Genomic DNA, 27085 nt, shown 5'->3' on the forward strand with positions numbered 1-27085 from the left:
GCAAGAGAAGGAACCAACACGACACCCAGAAGCTCAGTTTCCTAAGTTGAGGGAGGAGGGTACTTCTAAAAAGAAATTCTAGAGCACTAGATAGACTAAGCATACCTGTTCATATCCTCCACAATGCCCACCAAAATAGCAGTAACGAAGCACAAAAATAAAATCAATTAATTAAAGCATGGGATGGAGACATACCAGTGAACCAAAGATTCTGACAGATTTCTTCAAGACAAAAGGCCAATGGGATGCTATCAATAATCAAAGGAATGCCAGCAAGGCCTAGAGCTGAAAGCAGGCACCAGGAACCACAGCAACAGTGGTAGGTGCCATTCTAGGTGGGAAAGGAAAACTGGAATAGAAGGAGGGGCAGAAGTTGGCTTGATTACTAAAATAACTAGCCGCTGCATGGCCAGCCTCTCCCAATGGCTCTAAGAAGTTACCTATTGCATAGTCAACACACTGAGTCCCGGCCACTCAAACAGAGATGAACAGTCGCCCCCAGGCTGAGGCCAAAGAAATGCCCTGTAAGGATACTAAGCCACCTGCCTAGGAAGGGCTAAACAGGCAACAGCACAGGTCCATACTGCTCAGTGGGGCCTCCTCAACCTGGCAATGGAAGGATGAGAAGCTTTTTGCCAGGACCCCAATTCACACTCACTGAACTGAAGCCTGTCAGTCCAACGTCTCAGGAGAAACACCCAATCTGCACTCAGTCCTCTCACTTGGGAGAGAAGGTGATGATGGCAGAAGTAGTTCAGGTTCTTGACTTGGGCAACAGGGGTTCACAGGTATTTATCACTGAAATACTATAAAAGAGGGTCACATACAGATCAAAGGTGACAAGTGTCATAAACAATTACTCTGCACCTGAGATTTAAAAGAAAAATTCCTAGTGAAAGTTGAATGCATATCATACAACTAAATCATTTTTAAAAATCATTACATTGCACTACATCTCAATCCCAGTGTTAATATTTCTCCTATGAGTGGAACAAACTTAGTGACACAGTATTACATCTCTCTCTCTATAGGTCCTAATACACTCTGCTTTTTTCCAGTATAGTTTTCTGTATTCAGTTTTCAAAAGAACTTCAAGATAAAAACATGGAATTCAATTATAGTTAAGAAAAGGTGTATCTACTTATATACAATGTAAAGCTAATTGTTTAGTGAGTAAAGACTGTGAGGTAGAAAGAAATATAAAGGGTACTTAAAGTCCTCAATTCATATCTTGGGAAATCAAGAGAAACTGTCTAAAACTAATGCGTCAAGAAAGAGAGGTTTAAATCAATTTTATAAAATTTTAATAATAATCAACAGAAAAACTTTAAAAGAGGAATACAGGGCCGGCCCCGTGGCTTAGCGGTTAAGTGTGTGTGCTCTGCTGCTGGCGGCCCGGGTTCGGATCCCTGGCGTGCGATGCACCGCTTCTCCGGCCATGCTGGGGCCGTGTCCCACATACAGCAACTAGAAGGATGTGCAACTATGACATACAACTATCTACTGGGGCTTTGGGGGGGGGGGGGGAGGATGGAGGATTGGCAATAGATGTTAGCTCAGAGCCGGTCTTCCTCCGCAAAAAAAAAAAAAAAAAAAAGAGGAATACAAATTGGCTGGAAGAGAGGTAGCATAGAGAGCTATTTGATTTCATCTTTCTGGGAGGACAGTCAGTTTTTTACACATTACATATTTAAAGTGATGGAAGTAACCAAAAAAGGAATTTAAAAACTGAAGATTAAAAGAGGTTTTACCACTAAGGCGTGAGAATGAGGAAAAGGAAACACATTTCATTTTTTACTTCCAGAATGGATTAAATTTTATTAACATATCCATGTAAATTGAGTAATTAATGCTTAATATGGAAGAAAAGTACAAATCTGAATTTAACATGTCAGTTGAGCATGGCCGGAAAAATACTGCTACTAGGAGGAGGAAAAAAGGCTGGTTGTAACCAGTAGGTTACACAAACAGCAAGCATTCGACAATTTGTTTCAGCTTTTATAATTTTATAAAAAGCAGATCTAGGTTTGTATTAACAAGATAAATATTTACATTTTCAAGTGTCTGCTTTTTGAGTACTTGATTCCATGTAGTATATTTTGTGGATGGTGTGTAAAAATGGAAATAAACTTATTCATCCTTCTCTATAATCTAATCTCTAACACAGATCCCTTTAATAGTATGGATCTCTACACTTTTTTAAAAGACTAGCATAAAGGATACACAGACATGAGTCAAACTAAAGAGGGACCACTAAGTAGCCTGATGTCATCCACCAAAGGAAAAGAGAGAAAAAGCACTTAGAAAGAAGTAAAACCTTAAATTACACCTTTGGAGGAGTTGATCTACACTATCTATATCAGCTTTCTTAGTTTGGTTTTCCTTCCAAAGGATCTTACCTCGTAAAGTAAATCAAAATTTATTCAAAAAACTTGCTCAACAGTGGCCAAATCTATCCATTTCCTAAAACTACAAAAACCAAACTCCATCAAAACCAGAAGTTGGTTCTAGGAATAATTCTAGGTTCTAGGAAAATAAAATATTTTACTTCACTTGAATCTACAATTCAAATCACTGTTGATAATACACATTGCTCACAACTCATATTTGCTTGTTTAAGAACACATGTTCCTTTTTAAAGCAGTAATTACTTCCACAGACTTTACAGGAAAGCTAATACGGATAAACTTATTGTATCTTATCAAAACCAAAGAGTAAATTATTTATGAAGCCCTTGAGAATCCCTTTAAAAGACGAAATATAATACACAAAATAAAAGGTCAACACTGTCAACAGACAGTTAATGGGTTTATTCTCATTTGTTCAACAAATATTTGAGAATCGATTATGTTCTAGGGATTACACTAATAAATAAGACCTAGTCCCTCCACACAAAAACTTAAAGCTCCTGTATAAAAGGATACTATGAACAAAATTAAAACACAAACGCAAACTGGAAAATGTATTAGCAGTAAGTAACAAAGCAGGAACACACTGGTTAAGAGTCAGGAGCCATGCTCCTGGGTTTGCATCCTAGGTCCATCCCTTACTAGCTGTGTGACCTGGAGCAGGCTACCTAACCGTAAATTCTTTAGAATAGTTCCTGGCATACAGTAAGGGTTCAATGAGGAATTCTTACAAATTTAGGAAAAAAAAAACCCAAGAGAAATATTAGCAAAGAATATTAAAAGGAAATTCACAGAACATATAACAAACATAAGAAAACATATTCAATCTCACTAATATTCAAACACATACACATTCAACTATTAAGTTATGTTTTGTCTATCAAATTGGCAGACATTTTTAAATACCCAGGATTCTAGAGTATGAGAAAATTCTATGTGCTGAGAGAAGCATAAATTGTACTTTAAAAAGATATCTGAAAATATGTATCCAAAGTCTTAAAAAGGTACATATCCTTTAACTCAGTAAGTACAACTTCTAGAAAATTGAACCTAAGGCTATAAATCCAAGATGAACACAAAGACTGCCACAATAATGTTCACTTAAACATTATTTATGAACTAATTAGCAACAATGGGAAATAGGTTAAATAGTAACTGATTTGTAGAATACCAATTAGCCATTAAAAATCATGCTATAAAAGAATACTAATGATGGAGAAATGTTTACATTTTAAAAGACTATAAAAAGTAAAATATGACTCCAATTTTGTTTCTTAAATATTGTTTGAAGGAGCCACACGCACATAAAATAAAAGGCAATATATACACTAAAAAATTACAATGACTTTTTTTATTGCTTGCATTACTGGTAATTTTTATTTTCTTCTTTATACAAGTTCTATCTAAACTTGAATTATTTTTAATTAAAAATATATAAACTGGATTGTGGTGGTGTCAGTTGTACAACTGTATAAATTCACTAAAAAATCAATCAATCATAAAATGCATAAATTTTATATGTAAATTATATTTCAAGAAATATTTATATATTTACTTATTAAAAAGGTGAGGGGTAGGAAAAAGTCCTTGCCTTCAAAAGAGAGAAAAAAATTACAAATACGTTGTTTTTTTTTCAAAGGGAAGAGGGAGAGCTTAAGTATTTCAGGTATCTTTCAACAATAAATTTGCTAACTGTAACAAAATATTTTCCTACTATATTCATGTAAAAATGGATGTTATATAATTTTTTCAAGTACATCAGTATGAAAAAACAGAATGTTAACTTTTCAGGTAACCTGGTCCCCAGAAAAAACTCTTTATCCCTGTCACATTTTTTCCCTATCTACCCTGCTCCTGCAAATCCTTTCTGAATAACTCCAATAAGCAGAAAAATCAGCATAATTCCAATGTCTAATAAATAAAACACTCCAACACAAATTTTAAATTATGTAGATGAGTTATGAATTTGAATTGACTGTAAGTCTGATAATACAGGCAGAATAAAATTTGAGACATTAACATGTAATTCCAGAAAACATGCCAATTTCTCAAATAAAAAAGAAATTAAAAAAAATGCATGCCCTAGGGACTGGCCCAGTGGCGTAGTGTTTAAGTTTTCACACTCCACTTCAGTGGCCCCAAGGTTTGCAGGTTTGGATCCCGGGCACAGACCTACACACCACTCATCAAGCCATGCTGTGGCGGCGTACCATACACAAAGTAGAGGAAGACTGGCCCAGACGTTAGCTCAGGGACCATCTTCCTCACCAAAAAAAAAACAATGCAAACCCTAAATATGCATAAATAGTATGGTAGCAATTGGGAGGGGAGATAACAATAATAAAAATAGAGCACATCCATTGGACCTGTGTTACATACGCACTCAGCACTACATGTATTATGCGGTATTATTACCATTATTATGTTTCTTATTCCCCATATGAAGAAACCGAGATTTGGAGGTTTGTATTTTGTTCTCATGGTTACCCCATATCCCTTCTATTTTCCTTTCCTTTCATTATGAGTCTAGGGGTGAAGGAGAATGATCTACTGATTCCCCTACCTAGGAACATCAATTTAATTAGTAACTTTCCCCCACTTCCCTCTTCTCCAAGCATCTGATTTGAAGTAATATCCTTTTGCTCCCCATTAATAACTATGAAGTAATCAGCAACTTTATGCTACTTTTATTTTTTGTCATTTGTACTGTATCTTCAATGTAGAGAATACAGCCATTACATATTACACTCACTCATAACCATCATTTAGTTTAAATTCCACAAGTATCTATTTAATGCTCTCCTTATACCAATGTCCCTGCAGTCTCTATGGTTGCCAAAGTTTATTCTCTAGTAGATTCCTTAAGAAGTGCTCAAAGAAACAATAGTCCCCAAATTCATTCTCATGTTGAGTATGATTCTGTCACGTTGAGTAACATTTTGTCTGTTGTCTTTATACTGTAGACAATTGAGCGGAATATAAAACTCCTGGCTCTCATTCATTTTCCTTGAGCATATCAGATATTACTCCACTGCTTCTGGCATAAAGCATTGCTATCAAAATCAGATAATCTAATATTCTTCCTCTTAATAATGACTTGGGTCTTTGCCTAGATACCCCAAGAATCTTCTTTAAAGTCCAATAATTTTTAAAGAGTATGTCTACATTTCTGGATCAATTTATCCAAGTAAACAACATGCCCCTTCCAAATGTAGTGGCAAATCATTTTTTTTTAATTTCAGGAAATTTACTTGAGTTATAATTATTAGTATTTATTAAGTTTCATTGCATAGTTTTCTTTAGAGACCCCTATTATTTGTTGAAACTTCTCTGCCTGTCTTTAGTAACTGTCACTTTCTCTAAAATGCTTCTTCATTCTTCTTCATTTTTGTCTAAATTTTTTTTCTCCCATTCATCTTCTGTTTCTCTGAAGAAATTTTCTACTGTGTTTTTTCACCCTTGTGTTCCTTCTAGCTTAGGCTTCATTTTTTAAATGATTTTTTCCTTTTATTTCTCTTTCCTGAGTTATCATCACATTTCTAAGATTTCCTTATTCGGATTTATGTCGGTCTTTCATATTTGCATCATTTTCTAAATTTCTTTGGGTTTGTTTTGAAACATTAGGTTACAGTTTTCATTTGTTTTATGGACACTTCTTTCTGGCATGCTTTCATTATCTGCAGGAATATTATTCTGCTCCTTATTCCTTTTCTCCTACAAAAACTCTGTGAGGATTTGACTGTTGGATCCTTGTCTGGTAATCATTTTCATGTAAAACAAAACTTTTAGGAAACTAGAGTAGCTGTTCCGGCTTGGTAAGGGTCCTCTTCTGTTTTCAGGAAGGATATCAAATCTAGTCTCATGAATGAGGTCTCCCGTGCTGTCACCTTCCCCCACTTCATCCGACCTTTTTTTCTTTGCCCCTGTTGTCTCCATCCTGCTTAATTCTTTCCCCAGAAGTGTAGTCCTTAGTGTGGGGCTTCAACTGGTCAGTTTTGAAAATTCATGGGGAGCAGATGGCTCTAACCCCACAGAATTCATTTTGGGTCCCTTGTATCCTGAGAACTCAAAAACACCTCTTAGTTTCAGCTGCTGTTCTCAAATCTGCTTGCCACACTTCCCAGGCAAGTTGTTGGCTAGCTTGGGGTTCTCCTGTTCTTGGGTCCATCAGATACCCTGCTGCTTCATTCTGCATCCTTCTGTACCCTTCTGTACAAATGCTAACACTACGTAGGTCTTGTAGGTACTGGGGATTTGTCCCCACCCACCTCTATTAAGGTCTATGGAGATACTGGTCACCTAGTCTTGTAGGTGTCCGTGAGGTTTTGGTTTTGTTGTCCTTGTTACTCTGTTTTTAGGGAAAACTGTGGAGATTCAAATAACTATGCCCTGCTATCATCTTCCCAGAACTCAAACATTCTTTCAGAAGTACATTCAGTAGGTATCCCTAAAATCTAAAATAATGAATATGAATCTATTTGCTTTCACCTAGGTCTTGAACAAAGGCACTAAGGCCTAAGAAATTCAACTTTACAATGTGGCTAACCTCAGGTTTCCTATCATCTTTTCTATAAATATCTTATGTTCTCTTATGTGATACATACATGTATCATAATAATGTAGTCAGTATTAACTGCTTCCACTTAGAAATTAGATTTAAATAATAAAAATATGAAACATAAAAGGAAAAGGAAATGGAAAATAATGAGGAACTCTTAAAACCACCTGAAGAAATTTATTAAAGCAGACATTCAGATTAAGATATTTTTAAGCATTAGCAGGATGGCAAAAATTGTTCTTTTTGCAAGTATTTGTTGGGCACTTTCTAGGTCCTAGGAACCCTGCTAGACAGACACAGGGCATACAATGAGGTAAGCCACAGCCCTCTGACCTTGAGGATCAGACTGGTTGGGACAAAAAACCAGTAAGCAAACATGTACAAATGCCATAAAAGCACTCAATAAAAACCATTTGCTAGAAAGAAAGAATCCTGAGAGAAGAATATCTACTGAACTGTTAGGTTTGTCACTTTATGCATTTCTGAAGCACCTAAACTTTTTCCTCCACTCAGTACACACTATCACTTTTATATTTTCTAAAGTAGAAGATTCTTCTTTTTGCCAGTTGGGGATTTTTTTTTTTTTTTTTTTTTGTGAGGAAGATCAGCCCTGAGCTAACATCTGTTGCCAATCCTCCTCTTTTTGCTGAGAAAGACTGGCCCTGGGCTAACATCTGTGCCCATCTTCCTCTACTTTATATGGGATGCTGCCACAGCATGGCTTGACAAGCAGTGCGGTGGTGCGCGCCCGGGATCCAAACCCCGGGGCCACCACAGCGGAGCCCGCGCACTTAACCACTACGCCACCGGGCCAGCCCGAGAGATTTATTTTTAACTATGATACTCAATACTCACAAAGATACATTAAAAGACAAATATTCATGTAATGCTAGTGAATATAAACTGGTACATGTTCCCAAATGGCTTTCTGAAAAGCTGTATCAAGAGCATTAAGATTTTTCAAACCCTATGACCCAATACTTAACACTCCTAGGAATTAATTATAAGAAAATAATTTAACATATAATCAAACTTTTATGCACAGATGTTAGTACTTAAAAAAAGTGAAAAGGAAAAGTTTAAAAAAAACGTAATGTCTAATAAGAGATATTTAACTTAACTAGGAAATGTTCATACAATGAAATAGTCTCAAATCAGCACGCTTTAAATTTCTAAAGTAATTCACCTCAAAAACAGTTATAGTTCTGAATGCTCTGGATTTGCTCCAAGTTCAAAGTGAAGGAGATCACTTCAGCTAGTAAGTTTCTGATCACGTGAGGAAATGTTTATGGTACAACACTAGCCAATAAAAGAGAAGATATAAATAATATAAAACAGATTCTACTCAAGCACACCAACCTGAATGGATATTCAGGATGATTTCAATTAATCAAAAACAGCATTGAAAACAAAAAACTGAAAGGGAATGTGCCATAGTGCAGTGGACAGAAGAACTTTGGGTATGTTTCCTTCTACTTATCTATATTCTTAGAAATTTCCAATTTTTTTCAGTGATTGTGTATCTCTTAATAAACAGGGAGAAAAAGTAAAAACCTAAGAGCAAAAATAAATCCACCGGATTTAGCATTCACCAGAACCAATAAACTCACTGAATTATTAAAAGCAAAATCAGACTGCTCGGGGTTAACAAACGAATAAGGCTAAAGAAGGGAAAACACATACAGAAAAAGACCAGATACACAGGACCACGTGAAGAACAATTCCAAAAGGAGGCAAACTGGCAATATGTACCAAAATAGTAAAATGTACAAACCCTTTGATTCCCCTAATGAACCCTGCATACGAATGGGATTAAAGAAGTTGGGTTTTTTTTTAATTTACAGAACTGATTTCTAATTGTTCTGCAATAATATGCCATACTCTTGTGTCTCGGAAGTATGCAAACTTTGCCCTACAAAATTCACATTTTAAACTGAGTTAGAGAATCTAAATTAAAAACTCTGCCACATCAAATGGTTTTAAGCACTTAAATTCATGAAAATATGAAAGAAATATGACAACGACAATATGAACAAATCAGCACAATTTAAATTTCCTAGGTTATTCATCCTCAAAGAGTTATAGTTCTATACGTTCTAGAACTATTTCAAGTTTTAAAGTGACTAGCCTATCACTATTGTTAAAAAACAATTTTAGTTGTTAAAAAAGCCCATGTCAACAAAATAAAGAATGGTAACAACTGCTATATCCAACAGCTTTTCCCAAATAATGTTCTACTGGATGTTAATTGGTATAAATAAAGAATAAGAGGGAGGCGAGGTCCTTTTATCAAATAAATTGAAAAAATGCAAGAGCTTTTATGTTAAGGTGCACAGTAATCTCTGAGGCAGTGCATTTTCCAAATTTAACCTCATAAGTAAGTGATTGTACATCCTAAATAAACTCAGTTTGGTTACCTCTTAATCCAAAGGAGTAAAGAGTGGCTCCTAGGTTCCCAGGATGACAGTGTGCTTGGGTGGAATGGTGTTACTCATCACTAACAGGAATACATGGGGCGGGGGGGGGTGCAGAAGAGACATCCAGGAGGTAGTTACATGAGTTTGGAACTCAGGAGAGAAGACTGGGACACAAGTGTAGATTTTGACAACATTGGCATGTGGGTGTCGGGTGAAATCATTACTGTGAATGCTGTTAACCAGAGAGAGCTTTCTGTTTTTACTCTAGATGCCAGGAACTCAACAAATAAGTCTTAAAAATTGATTATAAACACCCACTGCATCATTTGTTTACAATCTGCCCCCTCCTCCAACTGAAATGTGTTCCCTGATTCCTAAGCACAGGGATCCTTGTGCATAGAGCACCTATTAGAGTACCTGGTACAAAGCAAATGTTAGCCAAATAAATGGTCACAAATGATTTTTGTTCCAAAAATAAAAACATTATCCAATTTCACCTCATTTATATTCCAATTATATTTTAAAACATGCAGAAAGACCCTCAAATTAAACAAGTACGGAACACCTATATACACACGTACTAGAAATACATCAAAGTGTGCCTTTGGCTTGGTGTTCAGTAAAAATCTATTACTGAGCTTTGGCTTTTCCAAGACCACTCAGTCAATGCCTACTTCCACGTCCTTTCTAGCATCCCTGAACCTGCGCCTAATCGATGAAATGGGGTGAGAGAGTGAGGCATCATCACATCTAACCATCATCAAGTCAGTCCCATGAACACCTGGGGAAAACAGACTATTCACCTTCGAGTATGCATAAGCATTCTAGAAATAACTTTCACTGAAAAACTCCTTAGGAGCTTTTATGTGTTAAAATTCTATCAGTTGAAGTATAATAAATGTGTGCACAGTAATACAAGAGCAAACTGCTGCATTAATTAATGATGATTATGAAAGCTGTTAATTTTATGTTCAAAAACAATTATTAACTTTCAAATTGTTAAAAGGGAAATACACCAACAGCTAACACATATATTAGAAAGAGCCAGATCTTCCTTCTTGTGTTTTTTTTCCTTTAAAAGCCAATAAATATTGATAATTTTTAGAAAATACAAAGCCAAGTAAACGAGACTGGATTATACCATAAATCTAATCTTTGTAGAATTTTTTTTGTGTTCTAGCATTCATAAACTTAACTAGATAACCTTTATAAACTGTATTTACTCTTTAGATATTTCATTTCATCCATAACCCTTCCAAGAAAAAGAGCTTTTTGGAAACTCTTCATATCTTGTGAAGATAAACTAGAAATAAAACAGCAACTTTGCCACTTCAAAATTTCATAAGGGAAAATCTCCAAAATCATTAATATTCATGGATAAATCTGTGAGATACCCCAAAAATACTTTGTTCCTCTACTGACCTCAGTTGAAAGTGAGCATCTACTTGGTATAGCCAATGTGCAGCATAGTGCCCAAGGAGCAATCCGGGAGCTGACACTGCTGAGAAATTGGTCCTGCACCAAAAGGTCACACTTATAAAATCTGACAACAAAATGTTCATAAAATTCTAAATTTTTTTCTGTAAGTATTCCTATTTATTTCTCTATGATGGTGATATTCAGCCTCAGCATCATGTTGATTTTATCAGCCACTCAGCCAGAATGTGTAGATGGTGTACCCCTAATTTGTACCAGCAAATATATATGTGCACACCTGAGAGATGGATTACGGAGATGATTACTCAATCACTTTTTACTTCAAAAAGAATTACGATCAGATTCTTTGAGTCTCTCATGAATGTAAAATATTATTTGATCTATAACTTAATTTAAAAATATATTCAAGCACATTTCTTCATGCAGAATGGTACATCTGACACATTACTTTTTTAAATCCCACTCTAAAGTCAAAAAATGGTAATTTTTTTCCTTTTAGAAAACAAAGATCACCAAAAACAAAAACCAACCACAAAAACTTTAACAGCTACACCAATAACGTAATTAAATATCTATTCAAGATTTACATAGTTACTTCTACCGCTTTTTCAGTTAATAAAATATAATCAAATAAGACTATCTCTGATAAGGTCTACAAATATAAGCCACTTGGTTCAACAAAATGCTCACAATTGATGTGATTTAAGAATATACAAGTTTAAAAGCTAACACTTTTATCCATTAGCTACACTACATTTTCAAAAGTTTGAACATAGCCATAGATGGAGCAGCCTCCATTTTTCCACATATGAATAAGATCACCTCAATTAATTATAAAATAATTAAAAATATTCTTTCAAAAATGCCCTGATACTGCTTCTTCTATATAAATACAAATGACAAAACAATGAAAGGCAAGGAGGGAGGGAAGAAAGAAAAGAGAGAGAGGGATGGAGGCAGGGATGGAGAGAGGGAGGAAACAAGGAAAGAAAAAGCAAAATCTCGGACCATTATTTTTTTAAGGAATCATAGATATAGGTGTAATATCCTTAACTGTCGGTCTCTTTTAAGATACACTACTAACATCTACTCTCTATGGTTTTAAAAGATTTGCTCTATTCTAATAGGGATCTGAGGGAAACATGCATTCAACCATAAAGGTGAATATTTTATTTATCTTTAACAGAAATACTTCAATTCTCACCAAAGTATTAGCCAACCATTCACTTCCGTAAAGGTCAAGTACTAGCAATTACTATGCTGTATTTGTATTAATACTACTATAACACTGATTATCAAACTGATTCCCCAAGTCAAATTTAATAAATACTCCAACTACCTTTGCATTTATTGATCTAAACAATTCTCCCCACTAATGCTGTTTATCAGAAAGCTCCCCCATTCAAAATATACCACCAGTTTCCACAATCTCTCAGATAGCCATAGTTTTACTGTATTTCAAAACTTGAGTCACCTGTATGCATCGTCTTCTTTCAAGTCTCATATCATCCTGATGGGGTGGGGGAAGGGAGGGAAGAGTCCAGCAGCAAAACTATAACACTGTGTGAAGAAAAACAGATTATGATAAGAGATAAGGATGCAAGACAATTACCCCTAATTGAGGAATATCTAATGTAACTACAATCCCCAAAACATAGAGATAAAATTACTACAAATTCATTTAATAACATTCATTAAGCTTACTTGAAAATAATTTTCATTAATGAAACATAAAATATCAAGAATTCAATTGTCAGAGAAAAACAGTTTTAAAATCTGCCAACTATCAATAAAAATTGCACGCATTTCTAGGTATGAAATAGTCAATATTCCACTATTCTATATGATTTATCTGGGGGGAAAAAATCTACATTTTGTAATCTCCTTCAATTCACAGATCAGTACGAACGTGAATTCCCCTTTCATCGTGGCTTATTATCAGAGGTAAGCAGAGGTAACGAAAGTTACTCTATAGGAAAGATAACATGTCAATCTACCAATGTTATTTGTAAATTAAGTTCCAAAACTGCCCCCTTAAGCCCGCAAGCCCTCTTTTGCTTTCCAAGTGGCTTCTCTTACTTTATTATAATTCTTTCACTGTACTTCCTACTTATTGCTTCCATTGGTATTTCATGATTGACTAGCAAATTCCATAATGACTGACAGGAAAGCAAAAGCAACCTCACTGTTGTCATCAACTGAGACCACATGATAAGAGCAGAAGAGACAAAGACAAGCACAGGCTAAAATCTAACTTACAAATGAGTTGAGTCTAAAGATTTATTTTTTAAATTGATACTGTGGAATTCAATAAGTATTCCTAATGAAACAATGTTGCTTATGTTGGCCAAGCTCCCAGGCCAGCCAAAAGAAATCTACTGATCCCAAAAGATATTACTGGTCATGGATACTGGGAAACCTGCAGAAGAAATACAGTGAACCAATTCTAGATCCTCTCTTTATCTGGACAAATTCTGAAATAGACTGTTTTCCTTTATTAGCACTCTCTCAACTCCTGATGCCTGTACTTCCCCAAGTTTTACATTATGGCATCCTGATCATCCTGCTTAATAATAATAATCCTTTCCCATAAGTGCATCCCTAAGTTATCATCCAAAGCTCCTACTGCCTCAGCGTAGTTCAATTTATGTGTGTGACAGGAAGAAAATCAAGTGAGCTGAAATAATTCACTTTTAATATTTGCAATTTTCAACAAAGATGCTAGTTAGCCCAAATAAACCCCTCATTGGTAGAATTCTAATAATATTACAAAATAAAGTAAGAAAATACTTAGGTTGTTTGAAGAAAAACTTTTAGGCAAGTGGGTCATAATACAGACTTGAGTCTATATTTACTGCCCAAAAATATTTCTGCTTTTCACTTATTTCTCCTTCTACTTTAGCACTCCTGGGTTCTTTAAAAGCTCGAAGTCTGTATTCTAAATAACGGCAACTGAAAGAGGAGCTCAGGGACAGGGGTTTAAATGTATGAATTATTTGTAAATTACCAATCACCTGTGTCTAAAATCATTACCTATATTCCAGATTCCATGCCTTTCCAGTTTAGATGCTGCTATGGTATCAAGTAAAACCCTAGACATGGGACCAACTGGTACCCGATTTGGGGGTATATGGATAGATGAATGGACGAGAATTAAAGTACTGTAACAAAATAGTTTTATTTGCAAAAATAATATTTGAATCAACAAGATTAAAGATTTTTACTTCAAAGACAGTTTTCTAACAATTTTTCCCTTGTAATTGTCTTTACAATTCTAGCATGGACCATGGGGAAAGAGAATGTGAATTAAACCTCTAGTTATGAACTAGGTATTATCAAATCCTTTAGGTTCTCAACATCATATTCTTCACCTATAAAATGTTACAGTGCTGGGCCGGCCCCGTGGCTTAGCGGTTAAGTGCGCGCGCTCCGGTGCTGGCGGCCTGGGTTTGGATCCCGGGCGCGCACCAACACACCGCTTCTCCGGCCATGCTGAGGCCGCGTCCCACATATAGCAACTAGAAGGCTGTGCAACTATGACATACAACTATCTACTGGGGCTTTGGGGGAAAAATAAATAAATAAAAATTATAAAATGTTACAGTGCTACCTACACCCTGCCACCTTCAACGATTTCAACAGGAAAAGATGATATTACTGATACAAAACCACTTTATAAGAAGAAAGCAGAATCAAATAAGACACTAGTATTCTTTCTATTTTATTAAAAAGTTAGAAATTAGCAGATTATTTCATTACCGTTTTAAATATCTAAAGGTAAGAAATATGGGTGGGCCAGTGGCACAACGGATAAGGCATCTGACTATGGATCATCAAAACTGTCTGACCCAAAAACTGACATCTTGTAGAAAAGTCATCTACTAATCATTACTCAGTTGAAAAGTAGCCTTCAGCAAAGGGTAAAGTGCCTCTACAAGTTACAAAATTTGCTGCTGGCATATGCAGCAACCAAACCATCACATACTAAGTAATGATGAACTCCGTAAGTCGTGACCTTATTGATTTAAATAAAGATTCTAGCGATTATTTCATACATCCTTCAGGTTGGTCACTTTACTAAAAAAAACAAAAAGTTTATTTCAGCTGAGTGCTTTACTACAATAAGTAGATAACAGCAACCACCAAATATACTTTGCAAACTACGGATACAATTTTCTCTCTAAAGAAGCTTAAAAACCCAGATAGTCATATTTTAAATTTTTCTGAGTAAAACCTACAGTGAATTTTTCATCTTTCCCCCTGCAAATGGAGTCATTCACAAATTATAGAGCAAAATTAGATGCTAATGAAAAGTATCTACTACCCTTACCACAAGAACCTCCCATAATCCTCAAAATCTTTTACAGTATGTCTTAGCTCACATTTTGCCAAAGGCAATATAATGGTCTATGAACAATGTGAGCTTAAGTGGTTTTTAAAGCTAAACGTATAAACCACTTTTTAGCTGTCTGAAAATCACTGCATAAAATTAGCGTATAGCACATCTTCATGGATAGCAGAATTTCAACAGGCTGTCTGAATTAAGTGCCTGCTATGCTCAGGTAGGTAGGTATCAGACTAAGTCTCTTAGTGTCTGTCTGTCTATCTCTCTAGAGAGGGAGGGAAAGGAGGAAGGAGAGAATATCAAGACACTCAAGACATCTAATTAAAAGCACTGACGTACTGAGATTTATAAAATTAATACTAATCCGCAAAGACCAAGAGTGGCAAAACTGTGATGGAAATGAATGCACTAGCATGGTATGGTAAATCCAGATTAACTCAGGAGTTAATGAACTAAATGGCAGATATGGTATTTTTCTCTAATGTCACAATGTTTTGTAATAACACAAAACTAAAAATTATATCTGGTTTCAAACTAAAATAGTAGGAAAGTATTACAAGCAGCAGGTGAAAAACATCAGTATAATACAAGGTTGAGAAGTACTGGTAGGCACTGTTTTATTTCTTCAGCTGGACAGAAGTACACGGTTTTTTTTCTTGTTTTTTAATTTTACACGTTATATATATTCTTACATGTAAATTTCATAATTAAAAAATTTTAACCCACATGAAAAAATAAAATGTAATGCACAACGGGATTTAAAAGGACCATTTAGGGGTCGGCCCGGTGGCGCAGCAGTTAAGTGTGCGCACTCCACTGCGGTGGCCCGGGGTTCACAGGTTCGGATCCTGAGCGCGCAGTGACGCACCACTTATCAAGCTATGCGGCATCCCATATAAAGTAGAGGACGATAGGCACGGATGTTAGCCCAGCGCCAATCTTCCTCAGCAAAAAAGAGGAGAATTGGCATCGGATGTTAGCTCAGGGCTGATCTTCCTCACAAAAAAAATAATAATAATAAAATAAAAGGACAATTTAGATAGTTCAGAAGACACCAATTAAGAATAAGTTACCAAAAAAAAAAAAAAGGATAAAGTACAAAAATGAAATCAAGGAAAACTTGGTTGATAAATTTGATTCCATAGATTAAAATAACAATGTGATTATCTAAAAATTATACACTGTGACTAGCTTTTCGTATAAACTTCTGCTCATTTACACTAACAGATTAAGTGACAGAAAAAAATATCTTCTTTTCCCATACAATAATTTTAGAAATAGATTTTCTAGAATTATAATAGCCAAAGGAGTCAAAGAGAACAGAAAATAGGGAAATGTCATGGTTTCAATACCTAACACACAAGAAAAAAATTCTGTAACTCTAATTCCCCATAAGATAATCAAATGGCATACAGAGAAAAAGCATTTCCACTAACTGGGAATTTCAAGTCAAATCCTAAAAACCAGGAAGATTTATGACTCTCCCCTAAACTCCTAGGAAAGAGTCACAGCCTTAAAAAGGAAAAAAAATTTAAAAGGCAAAAAGCACAAGACTACAGAATGTGATACCAAATCAAAATTATGAGTATGCAGGGAAAAGAACACTTAACTATGCCTCACCCACTCACCTGAGACACTACAGACCCTGACACATTTAACCTCCTAACAGCCCTCCAAGTAGGCAGGGTTACTTCCATTTCAACATCAATGGGGAAAGCAAGGATCAGGCAGATTAACCGGCCAGGCCTAAAGTCACAGCTTGTGAACTCTGGTCCCACACCAAAGTTCATATTTTCCACCACACCAAAATGCCTCTCACTGAGGATCACTGAAATGATCATGAGAAAATTACAAAGGTGCAAGAACCTAGGTGTGTCTTAAGTCTGATTTCAGACTCCGAACTTACTCACCTGCCTCAACCATCCCAAACAAGAAACAAAGCACATAAGTAGTAAATTAATTTGTAAAACGCATCTCAGTTTAGGAGAATGGAAAAGTAACTCTTCCCAAAAGTTAGTCTAGCAGAGAAATTTTGATTACAGCATATAACAGATTGATTTATAGTCCCTTTACCAAAAAAATTTTTCAAGGAGACAAACTGGAGAGAGAGTAAAAACCAATAGCAAGTAAGTCATTTTTGCACTCAAGTCGTGGGCAAGATAAAAAAATACAAAGGATTATAAACCCGGATTTTGGATTATATGTACAACTCCAATGGCACATGGGAAGTGGGAGTAGCTGAGATGCATGTTAAAGGGGACAGGATGCGATTTCTCATGAAATTATGTGAAAAGAACTAATACAACCCTGAGTAAGGACTGGACAGAAGGTTCAAGAACTAAGAGCTAGGTGGATTAAATAAATATTGCCCCAAATTTTTGCTACCTCAAGCACCAAGTTACTTGGACTCTCTGGGACTACATCTGGACTCAAATAAGACAAAATTAGGCACTGAGTACTTGGATACAGCAATAAATACAGGAAACCAGGAAGGAAATATCTCATATGCATATATCTGTAACAATGCATAATACAATGACAAGTATCTTTTTAAAAACTGGAGGGCAGAGACTGAAAAGTTTCTAGGGGTAAGCTATGATCAGTAATTGCGAAGTGCAGGTACCTGTCACTAATTCAAAGTACAGAAACGACCACAGATACTCTATTTTGCTTGCTATCCTTTGTCTTTCTGGAGTGTGAGAGCATAACGATTTGTCCAGGTTTATATCAACCTTCAAGTCTATCAACATATTTACATGTATTCTCTTGTATTCTAAGTTCCTCAAACATGAATTCTCAGACCACAAAACTTTTCAAGAATCTCACTCCCACTACTCGAGTGACTACTATATAAAGTAGATACTAGGAAATATTCCTATCATAAGCAGACCTAAGTTCCAGAAGGCTCATTTCTAAGACAGTTGGTTGAAAGCCAACTTAAGTACTATTTTAGTTATATGTGGAATTAAGCAGACTTTTAAAAGCTGGCTTGCCTCTTAGTCCACCTCTCCTTGTAGAGTTTCAGGCCCACATTTCCAGGAGCCCTGTGAACCGAGCTTGAATGTCCTAGTTATTATTGTTTCCCAGTTATCAGTGCATATGAGATGTTTTATCGATAATGGACATATAAATATTTTCCTTTAATTCACTCAATTCCCATAAATAATTATGTAAGGTAAGTAGCACTATTATGCCCACTTTACAGGTGAGGAAACTGAGGCCCAGAAAAGTGAAGTCAAGTCGCCCCAAGTCACACATGACTAATGGTAGAGAGCGGTTAAGATTCAAACCCAGCCACAGTGACTCCAAAGCTGCTCTCTCAGGCCTCATGTTAAACTGAATTTACCATCTCCCACCCTTCTCTCTGCTCACAAAAAGGGAGGAAAGACCAGGCAGGGCAGGAAAAAACCCCACTTCTCCTTCCGGTACTCTCAGTCTTGGTTAATGGGTGTCACCACCACCCAATCTCCCAAACTAAAACTCTAATCATCTAGGACCTCTTTCCTATTGCTTATCCCACATCCAACCCACAAATTCTTGTGCTGGATTTCAACCTCTTTCAAACTGGCCTCATGGCTCCATTTCTACCATTCCTATCTTAGTCAAGGCCCTCCTTGTTCTATTTGCACGCCCTGCTCAAGTCTACCCAGTATAGCCCATTCTGATCAGAAATATACGCCTTAAAATCAAATCCTGTCACCATTCCAACCCAATTGTGTGCAATTATGTTGTTCAGAAGCTCAAAGTGAACAACGATAGTCTTCTTCCATTTAAAACATAAAAACCTCAAGTTTTTCTCCATTTATCTGAAATAAAACAGACTGTTTTCTGATTGTAAAATATTACATGCTCATTACTTTAAAAAAAGGGAATGAGTAGTAACTAGAAATAAGGCCGGCCCCGTGGCTTAGCGGTTAAGTGCACGCGCTCCACTACTGGCGGCCCGGGGTTTGGATCCCGGGCGCGCACCGACGCAACGCTTCTCCGGCCATGCTGAGGCCGTGTGCCACATACAGCAACTAGAAGGATGTGCAGCTATGATGTACAACTATCTACTGGGGCTTTGGTGGGGGGGTGGGAAGGGGGAGGATTGGCAATAGATGTTAGCTCAGGGCGGGTCTTCCTCACAAAAAAAAAAAAACAAACAAGTAACTAGAAATAACTAACTAAAAGTCACACAAAATTCTACCACTCTAAGATAAGGAATCTCTGCTTTTGTTTTTTTAATTTTACATCAACAATGTACATTTGCACCATTTTTAATAGTTGTATAGCACTCCACTGCACAGATATAAGTTTACTTTAAGCAAATATCTATTGGGGGAATATCTCGGTTGTTTCCAATTTTTCACTACCATAAATTTTGAACCCTGGAGCCTGCTTTTAACCTACCTGTTAATAGGAATTAAGAGCAAAGTGACATGAACAAAACCCCAAGATTTTTTCAATGTCTTCTGTTGATATGCTTGCTTACAGATCACATAACGTACTCAAACTTCCTATTGCTCAAATTGATCCTAGCTCATGAGAGGAATTAAAAAGGAGTGGCCCAGTGCTCGGAGAATCAAACTAGGTTGAGATCCAGTGCTTACTGTTCTCTCTCATTACATTTTCGTCCTAACCTCACCGAGTGGGATGATCTCACTCATGTATGTATTCCATCAACAAAGCAGTATCTATCAGATAGAAGACACGAAGAACATGTTCAATCAATAGCCTGCAAGCCCTTCTCATAACTAGTTTCTAAGAAATGTACTGGAAAACCACTCTGCTCTCTCCTGATAGCACTGACTTTCCTAAATAGGATGGTCTAAAGTATAATATATAGACACACACATATTTATAAAATATACATTATATACAATTAATTTACATAATTGCATGTACACATATAATTAGTTGGCTATATGTATGTTTATACATAATTATATATAATTTTATAAACCACTGCTTTTAATTATCCTTGCATTTCAAAAATAGAGAAAAATAACAAGGCCCAGAAATAATCAAACACACACACAGCTATTAACAGACTTACATTTTTCTCCCACAAGCCTATTACTAACAGTAGTAAAATGAGTACAGTTTTACTTATTTTCCTTGCTACATTTCTGTGGAACTTACAAAGAAATGCTACCTCTCCAAAAATTCTTAAAATGTGTGGTCTTGTATTTCAGCGTACCAGTTATCCTCCAAACAGTCCATGTCTCTTTCACTTTTAGCCCAAACCTCCGGTGTTACCTCCAGGTCCATCCCCTGACTCATTTCTCTATACATCTTTCCCTCCAAAAGAAGTACTTCAAAGTTTTACTCTGAACTAATAACTCTGGACTTTCTTCTCTACCCTAACCTCTCACTCAATACCTAGTCCAACAAGCAAGCTGCTGGATGTCGCCTACAGCGCCATATTACTACCTCAACTCACTACGCCTAAAACACATCCTCACCCCTTCGTCACACAACTCACCTTGCCATCTCTACCCCAGGGCACCACCATTCTTCCAGTGACTATACTACAAACTGCTAACTTATCTACTCTAAATAGTCTCACTAAATCCTATCAATTTTCAAAACGCCTCATGCCCATCCATTCTTCTCCATGTCCACTGCAATCACCTTGGTCCAGGTCCTTAATTCCACTTTCAGTATTACAGATGCCTCCTAGAACTAAATTAGCCGGAGGGTGTGTCAGAAATACTAGGGGAGAGAAGAGAGGTTCCCAAAACTAGACTGCAGACTCCACTCCCAAAGATCCTGATTCAGGAAGCATGGAGAAGGACCCAAGAATCTTTTCTTTTTTTTTTTTTTAAACAAGAACTTCTAGGTGATTCTTGAGCAAAGCCAGGTTTAGGAACTACTGTACTTAAAAGCAGCTTATCCCTTGTCTCAATTTATCCTACAGTTAGCTGCCACATATATCTTCCTGAAGCACAGGACTTTCAACCTGGATTTAACCCCTCTGTAACTTAGGAACATTGGATCAAATCTTATCTCCCTGAACTCAGAGCTTGGCATGGTATTCTATAAAATGCCATTTAACCTCCTTCTGCACCAATGTTCAAATCATTTCCCCCACCTAAAATCTGCCTCTTCTTTACCTAAATCCTATCCATCCTTCAAGGCCACCACAATTCTCCTTCATCCAGCTTAAAGCCACTCCATTCTCTCTTCTGAACTTGCATTTAATTATCTACCATTATATTTTGTTAATTACTTATGTTATACTCTTACTTCACTGATATTATCTACTGCTTGGTGAGTCTCCCATTTCTAGTACATCATAGCAGATGTTCAATACATTAGTATAGTGGAATAAGAAAATGGAAAATATTGTTTTATGTAGAAAAAGTGGGTTATATAGCAGATGCAGACACCATACGATTTTAAGAGAGAAAAATAGTTGTGTGCAGAAAAGAAAACTGACGAGGTTATACACAAAATGTAAATAGTAGTTATCTCCAGGGAGAAGAACTGCAGGAAATTGTTATTCTTATCGTCTGTATTTTCTAAATTTTCTAAAATGAATGTGCATTTTGTAATGAAACAAAATCTTAAACCTAGAATCTTAAACCTTAAAATCTTAACCTAGGATTTTCTTGATCAATGGAGTTTCTGTAAAAATGACTGGCATGGAGTATCAGTAGTCACACTGTCATAATCCTAATACATGACTTATTTGTTAATGTCAACACTTTCCAACCTATACTTCAAATTCCACTGGCCTCACCAGATGGGATGTTCAACTTCTGGGAGCTCGTTCACAGCCTTGCAAATCAATCACATACATGGGCATGCGACTTCTCTAGCTAGAGAAGTTTTGTTTTCTTGTTTTGATTTGTCCTTTCAATCAAAACTACAAACCTTAAACCTAGCATTACTGCTCTCTAATTTCCATATAAGACCAGGAGACACACAATAGGTGAGAAAACTAGAATTAGTATTAAAATAAATCTTAGGAATAAGGGTCTGGAAAAACCTTTTAAAACACTATCTTAAGCATCCCTTCCTCCTTAAGCAGACTAAAACCCTAAACGTAATGAAAATCTACCCATCTCAAAGAATAAGTCTCATGATAACCACACCAATAATTTTCAATCCTTAGTCACGAATTATACTCAATTCCTCTATACTAACTTAAGTTCACGATGTTTTGTCTGCACTCTGAAGAAACAGAAAATAGCTATACACAGCCTACAAAACACTCTTCATACACACAAAGACTTACTCCTCAGCTACTTCTCCAACTGAACAGCAAGACACTCAATCTCTCTTCTCAATCTAATTAGCCAGTCTCAGTCCATTTTTCTAAGGTCCACAACTATGAGAACAACCTCTAAGTACATCCAAATTTTTAAAACTCCAAAACAGCTTAAAAGCTCATGATAATAAACTATTAAAGATCTGTTTTTAAAAATGAGTTAATAGCGTGGTGATCGATGTGGCGATGTCGCGCTCTCCTGAGCCGGGCCTAAGCCGTGCCAGGTGAGGGAAAAAAAAAAAAAAAAATGAGTTAATATACTGCTAGATCACCATCCACAGTAAGACCCAAAAAAGTGCTTAGAGTTGCTTAACCTGGTATTCAAGGCCCTAAGGTCATCAGGCTCGGAGTTAGCCTGCCCTAGTTTAACTCCTGGCTCCAAAACTTACTGGGTGGCCTCACGCAAGGTTCTAAACTTGTAGGTGACTAAGTGTTCTCATCCACAAAGTGAGGATAATCCTGTAAAACCGTGGTAACCGATGGTAACAAATGACATAACACACATAAAGCATTTAACATCGCACAGTAAGTGCTCAACACAAGTCTGCTTCTTTATACTCTTATATTTTACACTGTCATTGCCTCCATCTTTCCAGTCTTATCTCCTACTACACACTTTTCCCAAATCTACACTCCAGCCAACAACGGACAAAGCTCATTCCCCAAATACCACTTTTTTGCTCAGGCCATTCCACAAGCCTTCCTTATCCATCTCTGCCTGTCAACACCATGCTCCAAGCACAGCACCAACGCTTTCTCCTCCAACAAGCCTCCCCCAGCACCTCCAACAAACACCACTTCCTCCTCAACCCTGCCATGGCAGTTTTTATACCATGATTTACGGCCCTAACCCCACTGTGCCTTAAACTGTAAGTAACTAACTGTGTGCGTGTCAGCATCTACCCCCAGAAAGCAGAAAAAGCCTTGTTCATCTCACCCTCCAAGAAGGCCACCTTTCTCAACTACAGCCAACTCTCAATAGAGGAGAGAAAAAAAACCATAATCATCAAACCAACTCATCTCCTAAAACATCTGCTTATGGTTGCTTTGTTGAAACAAATAAGTGAGTTAAAATTTTATATATTTAAGACAAGATCATAAGCACAGTTAAGTCATACCTGCAACCTAATGGTGGAACAAATGAGTCTGCTATGGTTCAGCTCTATAACTTATCTCAATACAAAAGACACAAAATCTAGTATTCCTGCTCCAGAGAATGAGTGTTATATGAGCTAAAAAATACTTTATATAATTATCAACTCTATATAAATAGCCATAATCAGATAAAGCCTGGGCATAGTTTGTTTTTCTTTTCCTGTTAAATATTAAGCCTCTTTCCTAAAAAGAGTATTTTTTAATATGGTTGAAAATGTTATAAAACCAGGTGGGCAAAATATTGATAACTGCTGAAGCAGAATGACAGGGACATGAGGGCTCATTATATTAGTCTCTCTACTCTTGTGTACGTTTGAAGTTTTCCATAATTAAAAGTTTAAAAAAAATAAAAGCGGTGATATATTTTAAAAAGCATTAGAAATACAATTCTTTAAACTATAAAATAAGTGAGCTACTTGACAAAAGAAGCTAAAAGAAATTTAAAGATTCAGTAACATTTCATGACAAGAGAGCTTACAAACATACCACGACTGAGCAAAATTTGCTTTTTCTATTCTTTTTGTTTGTTTCTCTTTGGGGAGAGGAGAAAGGGGTTAAAAAGCTTGGGAAATTATTTTCCATAAACTGTTGTTTTTAAATAAATCACTAACAAACATTTACCTATGTAAGCTTTGGTTTCTATACAACTTTCCCAGGGGCATCACTGTGTTAAGCAACGTAGAGTTGTGACGTGAAAATCCAGGGAGTCAGGGGAAACTCCCTTGAGGATGTCACCAGCTAGCTTTGCGGGATCAATAAAGTGCAAACTTTCTAGCGTCAAAGCCCACAAGAAAGATCTCACTACCAGTTTCAGCAGCTGACATTCTCCAGCCACTTGGGGAGGAAAACAATTGAACATTTTAACAACTTACCCCAAACAATTTCCTTTTGCTATCCAAAGTCATATTTGATTTTTATCTTCCTACTTTTTCATATTATACAGAATAGCATATTTTTTGTGATATCTAATACAGGTGAATTATACAATAACATTGAGATTTTATTTATTTATTTATTTTTCCCCCCAAAGCCCCAGTAGATAGTTGTGTGTCATAGCTGCACATCCTTCTAGTTGCTGTATGTGGGACGCAGCCTCAGCATGGCCAGAGAAGCAGCGCGTCGGTGCGCGCCCGGGATCCGAACCCGGGTCGCCAGCAGTGGAGCGCGCTCACTTAACCACCAAGCCACGGGGCCGGCCCTACAATAACATTGAATTTATTATCATATTTAGAGCTAAGGTCTTCAGTTTCATTTAATTCAAATCAATCCTTTTAGCAGATGTGGAAACTGGGGTTTAGAGGTGATATGCCTTACTTATGAGTATCTGAAAGTAAAATAAACACTGAAAAGATCTGATTATCAAACCAATGAAAAAAGCAAAATAATATTTAACTGCCATTTTAATTGAGCATTAAAACTCCACTGCTACACAGAAGTATGTGCAAATATAATATTTATGTGTATAACAAGAACAATAAGCATAGTTATTTATAAATGAAAATACACAAGCAAATGTCCAGAAAGAAAAGTGCCAAACTTTAATAGCATTATCTCTGGTTAGGACAATGAGACTGAGAAACTAGTGGGGTAGGAGAGGGAGAAAGATGACAGCCATACATACTTCTGTATATATTTCAGAAGTGCCATCACTTACGCCTACTGAAACAACTGAAAAATGATTTTAAATAACTGCACATACACAAATAATATCCTAAAAATCAGATGATGTCATGACATGAACAGAGTTTCAGATTCATCATTCATTTTTTTAACAAATATGTGCCGTGTACTGGAGACATAAGGGTGAGATTTACTGTCACTGTGCCTGGCCTCAGGGAACTCACAGTCCAGTGTGGGAAACAGACAAAACCCACACGAATATGTGACTACAAACCATGCTAACAGTTATGAGGGAAAGTAAGGATTGCTAAAAGAGAATATAACGAGGGGAGCAAATTTAGATTTGAGGAAGGGGGAGTATCAGAAATAATCTTTCCAAGAGTTTAACAGGTGAGACCTGAATTTGTAGTCTTTGTATCTGTAAAGCTTCTTAAGCTCACAATTCTTTCAATTTCTAGATCCACATAAAGACAGGAGGTGAGAAAATTCAAAACTTCTGAGAATGCAAGAGGTGGGTGGGGATCTTGGAAGTACCATGGCTGATCAGCCAAGACGATCAAAGACTAAAGGAACAGTGAATAGATGCCTCCAAATAATTAAGCAAGTCTCACAAGGATGGAATGAATTGACTTGTTCCCTGCAGTTCAAGAAGACCGGACAAAAACCAAGAATAAGTCGAATGTTACAGGAGAATGAACAAAGGAGTGAAGGCAGCCAATAATGGGACAGTTGCTTTATGAATGGCACCCTCAGTTACCGCATGTTCTTGCAGAGCCTGGGACCCACAGCATCTGCCTGGGCCATGATTCCAACACTAAGTGGTAAGCGGGATTCAATTACTCTGGAGCCCACCCCTCTGGCCTAACCTTAGCCCAAAGGCACACATCACTATAACATTATTTTAAAATCTGCCCACTCCATGAAACATAATCAGGGAAACAGCTAGAATTTTAAAAGAAAATTATCTCCTCCACTGAGCCTATTTTTTTGTCCTGGCTCTCTAGGGACAATTTCCCAACATGATAGAGGGAGCTGGAGTCCAAGCAAATCATGGCAGTCCTGCTGAGATGTGAAGGTAACAATTAGACTTCCAAGCAGCTGAAGTAGCTGGAACCTTTGGGAGACAGGGCAACAGAGAAAAGGCAGCTATGCAGAAAAGGGTGTCCAGAAGTCTGTGTAGGGGACCCAAGAGGACCAGGATGCACCTGAGCAGGGTGAGATTACAGAAATTTTAGCACAGAGTGATGGCTAAGTTGTTGAGAGCAGAACCCAAGTGATAGATAATGAGCAGATCCAGGGGATTTTGGCGTCCCTAGCCAGCCACAATGGAGAGATCTCATTAACAGACTGTGAAGGTTAATTTAATGTGTCAACTTGACTGGGCTTTGGGTATTCGGTCAAACAAATACCTGGGCCCAGATATTTGGTCAAACATTACTCTGGGTGTGTCTGTGAAGGTGTTTCTGGATGGATATTAATATTTGACTCAGTAGACTGACTGCCTCCCTATTGTGGGTGGGTCTCACCCAGTCAACTGAGGACCTAAATAGAATAAAAAGGTTGACCCTCCAACAAGCAAGAAAGAACTTCTCTTGCCTGCCTGACTGACTGCATTGAGCTGGAACATCAACCTTTTTCCTGTCTTTGGACTCAAACTGAAATATCGGCTCTTCTTGAATCTCAAGCCTGCTGGTTTTCAGACTAGAACTTAAACCATTGGCTCTTGTGGTTCTTAGGCCTTCAGACTCCAACTGGAACTACACCATCTGCTCTTCTGGGTTTCCAACTTGGCAGCTGCAGATCTTGGGTCTTCTCAGCCTCCATAATCACATGAGCCAATTCCTTATGATAAATCATATATATTCCATTGTGTCTGTTTCTCTGGAG

The 27085-nt window shown here is 36.8% G+C and overlaps 1 protein-coding gene across 4 annotated transcripts in view; it reads right to left on the reverse strand.

Annotated features, from left to right (window-relative positions):
- DYRK1A (dual specificity tyrosine phosphorylation regulated kinase 1A) overlaps positions 1-27085 on the reverse strand; it is a 142600-nt gene that overhangs the window by 79799 nt on the left and 35716 nt on the right. For 2 of the 4 annotated variants that reach the window (XM_087418086.1, XM_087418085.1), the window contains exon 2: positions 12295-12380. The exons of 1 other annotated variant lie outside the window; for it this stretch is intronic. In XM_087418086.1, the coding sequence (XP_087274212.1) occupies positions 12295-12304 (10 nt within the window). In that variant the 5' untranslated portion in view covers positions 12305-12380. Of the gene's footprint in view, positions 1-10805; positions 10899-12294; positions 12381-27085 lie in introns of all 4 variants that reach the window. One more of the 4 variants, XM_087418087.1, reaches the window with a different exon arrangement.

This window comes from Ceratotherium simum, chromosome 27 (genome assembly GCF_057802395.1).
Source record: "Ceratotherium simum simum isolate JZ-2026a chromosome 27, ASM5780239v1, whole genome shotgun sequence".
NCBI classification, from domain to species: domain Eukaryota; kingdom Metazoa; phylum Chordata; class Mammalia; order Perissodactyla; family Rhinocerotidae; genus Ceratotherium; species Ceratotherium simum.